Genomic DNA, 9092 nt, shown 5'->3' on the forward strand with positions numbered 1-9092 from the left:
ATTTTTCTCTCCTTTTATGTGTTATTGTTGTCACTACAGTTCATTTTAGTTTTTTTTATGGTTTTCGTTTTGTGTATTTTTCCGGTGTTTTGTTCGTTTTTAGTAAATATTTTCATATTCTATCTCACATTTTATGTGTCTTGGTTGTCATTTTGTATATTTCTTGTTTTCATTGTTCATTTTGGTAGTCTTTCGGTGTATTTTTCTGTAATTGTTGTCGTTGTTTGAACATATTCTTTGTGTATTATTTGTAGCATTTTTTTCTTTTATTTCATGTGGTTTTTATTGTCATTTTGTATATTTTCTGTTATTTTTTTATGTTCTTGGGGGCATTTTGTATATTTTTTCTCTTTTTATGTGTTATTGTTGTAGTTACAGTTAATTTTGTTTTTTATGGCAGTCGTTTTATTTCCATTTTTGTTATTTTATTTGTTTTTATTCATTGATATTTATGTATTTTTACATGTTTAATCTTTGCCTAAAACCAAGCTGTTATTCTCCTCCCTGCCGGTAGATGGCGCTGCTTTCAGCCTGTGAGAGGAAACCAGCAAAGACACCGTCACAGTTCCTGTCCTGGGGAGCTTCCCTGAATTCCTGTAGAAATATTAAGATTTAATCTCCAAAATGGTGAGTAATTGCACTAATAAACACACATCACAGATGGTTTTTAGTGTATTGTGTTGTGTGTGAGAGGATGGAGTGTTGTCCTCTAGTTAAAGCCTCGGATGGAGGTCGATGTTTATCGGTGTGGATTCTTCCAGCGTGGCGCTCATTTCACCAGGAACTAAACAAACACTATTTAAACTTTAAAAAAACACAGACACAGTTTCCTCACAGACGTTTTAATCACAGACAGACAAGGTGTTCGCACTGTTGGTTTTCATTAAACATGATTGTTGCTCTTTGTTTCTCAGGGTTTTGTCAAAGTGGTGAAAAGCAAGGCCTACTTCAAGAGATATGAAGTGAAATTCAGACGGAGGAGAGGTAAACATCCACACAATGATACACACGTTTATTTTATAGATTTGTTATATTTATTTAACGTATTTATTTCTTTATGTATAGTCTGATTTAAATCCATGTTTCCATGTCTGACCAGCTGCTAATGCTAAAAAGAGATGCTAAATGTAGTTGTTATTCTAAAGTAACACACGACACCAGTGTATTTTGCACAAATACGAGGTTAAGACAGTAATTATACTTTAAAATACTCAAGTAATGGGTTTACATTACACTTAATAAACTGTTTACAACTAATAACAATTTTCGCCTGAGGAAAAGTAACACATCACTGCCCTCTAGTGGTAAAAAAAAAGTGTTTTTTAATAAATAGCCTGTTTTAAAAAAAAAAAGTTTAAACAGTCATTTTGTGTATTTGTGGAGCTATATTGTATATTTTTATTTCATTTTGTGTAGGTTTTTTGTGTAATATATTCAAATTATGCATTTTTCCGTCTTTTTTGGCCCGTCATTAGCTTTCTTGTTTTTTTTAATATAGTCAACTTGTGTTTTTTGGAATAATTTTGGACATTTTTGTTATGTTTTTCTGTTATTAGTTGGATAGTTTCTTGTTTCTGTGTGTTTTTTTTTTTTTTATTGTGTGTGTTGTTATTTTTGTGTAATATAGTCAACTTGTGTGTTTTTTTAATGGAGTCTCTTTGAACATTTTTTGTTATTAGTCTTATTTGTGTGTGTTTTCGGAGTGTATTTGTGTCATTTTATGTTTATTTCTGTCATCTTGCGTTTTTTGTTATGATTTAGTGTCCTGCGCGTACTTTTTTTTTTTATTTAGAGATTTTGTATATTTTTTTCAGTTGATTTGTTTTGTATTTTTGTAGTAATCTTTTATGTCATTTTGTGCGTATTCTTTGGTGGCCACACAGTTATTATTTTAAATAATAGTTCTTTTAAAAAAATGTCAAATGGCCATAGTTTTTAGGTCTAACATGTTTTCCTTGTTTTTGGCAGAGGGGAAAACTGACTTCTTTGCACGCAAACGTCTGGTTGTTCAGGACAAGAACAAGTACAACACCCCAAAGTACCGCATGATCGTCAGGTTCTCTAACAGGGACATCTGCTGCCAGGTCAGAGGATCCAACGCAACACAAGTCATGTGACTACGTGTCGTACAGCAGGACTCGTTCTAACTTTGTTGTGTTTTTCAGATCGCCTACGCTAAGATTGAAGGAGACCACATCGTTTGTGCTGCTTACTCACACGAGCTGTCCAAATATGGCATCACTGTGGGCCTCACCAACTACGCTGCAGCATACTGCACTGGGCTGCTGTTAGCTCGCCGGGTACGCATTCATTACGACTCATCCATTAGATCGATGAATGTTTGTGGAGTTATTTTGTCTATTTTTCACTCAGTTTGTGTTTTTGTTGTCATTTTGAATTTCTTTTCTGTTGTTTTTGTATATTTTGGTTGTTTTTTAGTTTATTTTTCTCCAATTATGTATGTTTTTGGAAGAATTTTTCACTCATTTTGTGTGTTTTTGTTGTCATTTTTTATGTTTTTATGTTTTTGTATATATTGGTGGTTGTTTAGTGTATTTTTCTCTAATTATATAGGTTTTTTGAATAATTTTGTCTATTTTTGTTGTTTTTTGTATATTTTTCTCTCCTTTTGGGTTATTATTTTACTGTACAATGCCTCACTGGTATTGTACAGTATTCAGGGACTTATTTCACTCGCACTGGTTGAATTATTACTTTGGATAAAAAGTTACTGAATCTATTCAGGGATTGAATCGTTGTAAATTCACCATCGTTCTCTCATTGAATCGTCAGCAACAAATCGTGAATCGAATCATTGCTAAAAATGAATCTTCCCACCCGTATTTACTACTTATTATATTTATTTAGATCATTGTAAATAACACAGGTTGTTTTTCTTTCAAATTCCAGCTTCTGCAGAAGTTCGGCATGGACCAGGTGTACGAGGGCCAAGTGGAGGTGACGGGTGATGAGTTTAACGTAGAGAGCGTGGACGGACAGCCCGGTGCCTTCGCCTGCTACCTGGACGCTGGTTTGGCCAGAACCACCACCGGAAACAAAGTGTTTGGAGCTCTGAAGGGGGCGGTGGACGGAGGACTGTCCATCCCTCACAGGTCAGTACGATAGCAGTATGCTAATGCTAACACAGCTAATGCTAACGCAGCTACTGGTTCCTCTCTGCTTCTCGATGATGATAAAAACTAAGCTGAGCAAAATGTAGTTGGTCCTTCATTTGCATTAGCTGATGTTTTCTGTCCTTTTCAAGACGGGGCTGAGAGAAGTGAGTCAAACAGAACCAGTTTTAGTTTTTTTTTTTTTTTTTTTACACATAGAGCACATGTCAAACTCGAGGCCTGGGGGCCAAATCGAGCCTTTTAGACCATCTAATTCGGCCCACAGAAGAAATGAAAAAAACCATTGATTATTGTCTAAACCAGTGTTTCTCAAACTGTTTTGCCCCTCCCCCCTTTAAAAAACTATAGAACATAATGATGGATTGAACGAGTGATAATACACATTTTAAAGAATCTAATTTAGTAAATAAGTGGAATTAAACAGTATTTAGTGCAGTGGTCTGATTTTCCTTAAAATGATTTTTGAATTTCCACAGTTCACACATTTAATTGTTTTTACCTAATCAGATTAATTACTTACTATAGACCTACTGAATACTACAATAGTCAGTGTTTCCCACAACTTAAATTTGTAAAAAAAAAAAAAAAAAAAAAAAAAGAGCTAATTTTGATTCCATTTATTGGCGTATTTTCAAATATATTCTATCCCTAGAATCCTAAACAATATTATACAAATAAATAAACCACAAACAGTAGCTTAAGGGGTTAAAATTGTTATAAAAAGGAAATAACAAAAATTAGAAATGTTTTTTCTCATATTTAGTAAATAAACAGTCATTGTAAAACCCCACTTTACTGCTTATTTATATATATTTTTGTTCTGTACTGTTATCTTGACAAATATCAATTTAAAAAAGATATATATATATATATATATAATTTTTTCCCCCATATTTTTTCCTTTCTGTATTTGTTTTTTTTTCCTGCTGTAATGTGTGACTTTCCCCACTGTGGGATAAAATAAAGTATAGTTTAATTTAACAAAACACATTGATCCAAAATTAATTATTTTTATTTCAGATTTTACGCAACAATTTAAATTTTTTTAATTACATGCTGAACAATACAAATAAAAACACAAATCAATGGAAAAACAACAAAAACAAAGTACAGGATGGAAGCAGATGAGCTATACAGTTAATATATACATATAAAACAAAAGGGTGAGTGCGTGCGCGCTTTTACACATGAATTGTCGTTTCTCTCACCTGTTTATGAAGACAAATTGCCTTTAAATGTGTGATATTTTCCTAAAACGTGCAAAAAAGGCTATATACAGTGTCCGACTGCAATTTACTCTTGATTTAGTTTCAAAAATTAAATAAAAAATTATAATTTAATAAATGAATAAATATTGCAGTTTCTGTTTCAGGAAGTGAGTTCTTTGATTTCATGTCAATTTCCATGATCATTATTGGCCTGAACAAGTTCTCAGTTTGATCTGTTGCTTTAGCCTGTTTTACATTTACACATACAGTAGTTACTTTATTTGTCGCTCATAATAACGGGTTTTATTTTATTTTATTACTCAGAAGAGACGGTTTGTTTCCTTTTTTACCCCCTGCAGCCTCAAACGTTTCCCCGGCTACGACCCGGAGAGCAAAGAGTTTAACGCTGACATGCATCGGAGGCACATCATGGGAATGAACGTGGCCGACTACATGTCCTACCTGATGGAGGAGGACGAGGACGCCTACAAGAAACAGTTCTCACGCTTCATCAAGGACGGAGTCACGCCAGACGCGGTAAGATTACACACACACACACACACACACACTAACTAACAGATGCGGTAAGGTAGGGCTGGGCAATGAAAAATGTATCACGATATCAGTGTTTTATATCAGTCCATATTGATAAATATTGTTTTCTTGATTTTTACCTATTCAAAAATAAGGTTTGAAAGAAATATAAATACTTTTATTTTAAAGATAATCTTTAACATACTAAAAAAAAGTCTTATCTATGGGGAAAAAAACAACTGTTAAATATACAAATATAGGCATTAAATAAATGCTAAATCATAGAAAATGTGCAACACATTTGATAAATAATCAGTGAACACCTGAGGTCGAACTAACATCTCTGGTTTATTTCCTCATTCATAATGAAATTATTTTCTAACAATAATAATAATTAAAGCGATGAACGAACATTAGGGTGTCTACGGTGATGATGTCATCAATCTCAGCTAGGAGCCAAAAAAATGATAAATTTCCCCAAATGATCAAATTTTTCACCAGTCCTAATATGTTACAATTTTTATGAGTTTTTGAACGTGTTCAGGCCCTCAAAAATGTGATCATTTGGCCTAAATAAAATATTAAGAATAATAATAATAAAAATGAGGTGCAATACAATAGTTGTACCCGGGCCCTAATAATAAAAAAAGCACATGATTTAATATAAACCACTGCTGTTGAATCTATTTTACAACTAATAATATGTTACATAAAGTTATGGTTCTCTGATTTCCTATAATTAAACCAGATCAGACTTGATTATTTAATCATTAATTACTGAGAGCAGTACAAATAAAATATTCTGGTGTAATAATCACAGTAGTTCATTACTGTGTAATGGTAGCCAGCTGTTTCTGTGAACACATGAAATATAGTTAAAAAATAATGCGTTTCACAAGTTGGGATGGATGAATAGTGACGTTAGTTTAATGTTTATTAAATATTTTATTTAAACTACTAATGTACACGACTACTTTAAAGTGGCTCGAGCTCCGATCTTCTGCCTACATCCCCCAGAATGCCTTGCGGTGCTGGGTTGGGGTTGTTTCTGGGTTTTTCCTAACGGAGTTCAGGGAAATGATTGGACGTTCTATCACCGCACATATTTTCTATTGATATTGATGACATCTTTATCGCGATATATATGGTTATCGTTTTATCGCCCAGGCCTACGGTAAGGTCACACACACACACACACACACACACACTGAAACTAACCGGTGTAAATATACCATATTCACTGGTTTCTGTGATAATTAGTTAAATATGTGACTCGTCTCTGCTTCTCGATGATGATAAAAACTAAGCTGAGCTAAATGTAGTTGGTCCTTCATTTGCATTGGCTGATGTTTTCTGTTCTTTTCAAGACGGGACTGAGAGAAGCAGGAAAAGTCTCACTTTTAAAACATTTGTTTTCCATTGTTAAACCATTTCCCTAATCAGACGTCATTACTGGCTTTTAAACATCCTGAAATTATGCCTATGGAATATGTTTAGTCAAGTTAACTTTTGTTATTAATTTCATATTTCTGTGCTTTAGAAGCAGGGTCCCTCCCCCACGGTCATGAAATTTCCCGGAAAAGTTAATGAATTTGAAAAAAAACGATTTTCCAGTTTTGAAAAGTCATGGAATAATTGAACTGTTTTTGGAAAAGTTTAGGAAATATGGCCTATTTTATTGTAGTGTTTAAAATATATTATAAGTGTTAGTGCTGCATACAGGAATGGAAATTTATAAAAAGTTTTAGAAACTCATTGTGAAAAAAGTGTGTAAATACTGTCCATGGATGGGAATTTGTTTGATAAAGTTGTTACACATTAGCCCAGGGGTTCTCAACCTTGGGGTCAGGACCCCATTTGGGGTGACGAGACACTGATGGAGGGTTGCCAAATGCCTTCAAGAAACGAAGAATTTTTTTTTGAACAATTTGAGCCCATTTTTGCTTATTTTTACCATTTTTCTTCAACTACACCAAACTCTATATATTTTAACCTATTTTCATCACTTTTTCTTGCTATATTTTTGCTTTTTTTAATGCATTTTTGCTACATTACTCCCATTTCTGACACTTCTACTTCAAATTTCAATAATTTTTATGCACATTTTCTACTCAACTTTTCCACCTCATATCACATATGTTGACCCATTATTGTCACTTTTAACTTCTTTTCACCAGATTTCATGTTTATTTTTGCCGATTTCACCACATTCACCATTTGTCATCCCCATTATTTGCCAGTTTAAACTTATTGTTCCTACTTTTTAAATTACGCTACCCTCCTCCAATTTCAGTACTTCAAGCCTTTATTGACACTTTTAACCTCTTTTTACCACTTTTCTGTCCATTTTTGGCCACTCTCACGTGCAACTTTTAACCAATTTTTATGGTTTTTAAAATCCGACCATGGCTCAGGTGGTAGTGGGTCGTCTTCTGAGCGAGAGGTTGGGGGTTCGATCCCAGTACCTGACTATGTGTCGAAGTGTCCTTGGGCAAGACACTGAACCCTAAGTTGCTCCCAGTGGTCGACTAGCGCCTTGCATGGCAGTCCTGTCCCACTGGTGTGTGAATGTGAGAGTGATTGGGTGAATGAGCTGATATGTAAAGCGCTTTGAGACTGTTTCAGTGTGGTGATAAAGCGCTATATAAAATCAAGTCCATTTACCATTTAAAATATTTAAGTAGAGCGATTTCTATTTAAAAGAAAGTAAGCCTATTCTAACAATAGTTAAATCTTATTGGTTTGGGAAACTCGAGGCCCGCAGGAGAAAATGACAGAGAAAACATGACTTATTGTGTAAATGAAACTCATCTATATTTGAAAAACAACTCAAAATTCTTACAATATCCTTCAATTTTCCTCAAATTATGACATATTTCCCTTAATTAAATAAAAATTTGGCACAAAATGTATGAAATCTTAAAGTAAGGATCCTGTTAAGACTGATATTTGTCACTTATTGCTTGAATATGATGGTTTTTTTAAACATATATAGTATTTTATGTACTGTATGCGTAGAACGAGGGCACAATAAGGTTGAAATTACTTGTTTTCCCACAAAAACTCAAAATGTGTTGTTTTTGCAGGTAGAGGAAATGTATAAAAAGGCTCACGCTGCCATCAGAGCGAATCCTGTCCACGAGAAGAAACCCAAAAAAGACGTCAAGAAGAAGAGGTAGGTTTATTTATTATGTTACTTTTTTTAAGTGGAAGTCCATGTATTTAGTCCTCTGGTTTGTTCCCACTGCTGAGCTGAATGTTAATGGTTCTCTTTGTGGAACAGGTGGAATCGTTCCAAGTTGTCTCTGGCTCAGAGGAAAGACCGCGTGGCCCAGAAAAAGGCCAGTTACCTACGAGCGCAAGAGCAGGAAGAAGGCGACGGTTAGCGGCTACGCTAGCTAATAAATTTATTACATACTCAACTTTGGCTTTGAATTTTATTCAAACAGATCATGGTGGGATTTTCTTTTGTAAAGTATGCATGTAAACGGTGCATTGTTTTTGTACATAAGTGATTAGAAAATAATTTTCACTAAATTAATCCTAAAGCCAGCCCGTGTGCTTTTTTAAAAATGTATTTATTTAATCTTAAAACTTCATTATTTTTATTTTGTAATATGGAACAAACAGGGGACTAGACTGTACTGTACAAAAAGGTACGAGATTGGATTGAAAAAATTATAATCAATACAAAATTGAAGCTAATCTTTGTAACAATTCCATTTTTTTAATTACAAATAGTTGAAAGAACTCATTTTTATTTCTCCAGAATACTGAAATTTTTCCTCAAAACGCAAAGTTTTTCACATCAAACTCAAAATTTTCCAGTGCGAAAAAACATATTTCCAGTACAAAAAATGGACTGATTTTTGTGAATATGCATGGTGATAAATTTGTGCCAAAAGTTGCTGATAAAAAAACCAGAAGAAATTCCCTGTTTTGTACTTGATGGATATTTTTCATAATTAATGCCACGTTTCTTTTTATGTGTGAAACTGATAGTATGTTTCTTATTTGCAAAACAAAATGCATTAGTTTGTGAGCGATGTTTTGTATTCGCTAGAGCCGCAACTAAAGATTATTTTCATAATCGAATCAGATGTCTTATTTTAAAAACGCAGTTTATCTTTAAAGCACACAAACGCACGCTCGCGTACGCACGAACACTTGTGCGTACGCACTAACATTCGTGCGCACAATCAATTATGAAGCACGC

The 9092-nt window shown here is 33.8% G+C and overlaps 1 protein-coding gene across 1 annotated transcript; it reads left to right on the forward strand.

Moving 5' to 3' along the window:
- Nucleotides 1-498: 498 nt before the first annotated feature.
- On the forward strand, nucleotides 499-8298 carry rpl5a (ribosomal protein L5a). The gene is made up of 8 exons (XM_028472685.1): nucleotides 499-627; nucleotides 915-984; nucleotides 1969-2084; nucleotides 2166-2300; nucleotides 2911-3113; nucleotides 4702-4879; nucleotides 7963-8051; nucleotides 8160-8298. The coding sequence occupies exons 1-8, from the start codon at nucleotides 625-627 to the stop codon at nucleotides 8260-8262; spliced, it is 897 nt and encodes a 298-aa protein (XP_028328486.1). The 5' UTR covers nucleotides 499-624; the 3' UTR covers nucleotides 8263-8298.
- Nucleotides 8299-9092: the final 794 nt, after the last annotated feature.

The sequence above is a fragment of the Gouania willdenowi genome, chromosome 17 (genome assembly GCF_900634775.1).
Source record: "Gouania willdenowi chromosome 17, fGouWil2.1, whole genome shotgun sequence".
Classification (NCBI taxonomy): Eukaryota; Metazoa; Chordata; class Actinopteri; order Blenniiformes; family Gobiesocidae; genus Gouania; species Gouania willdenowi.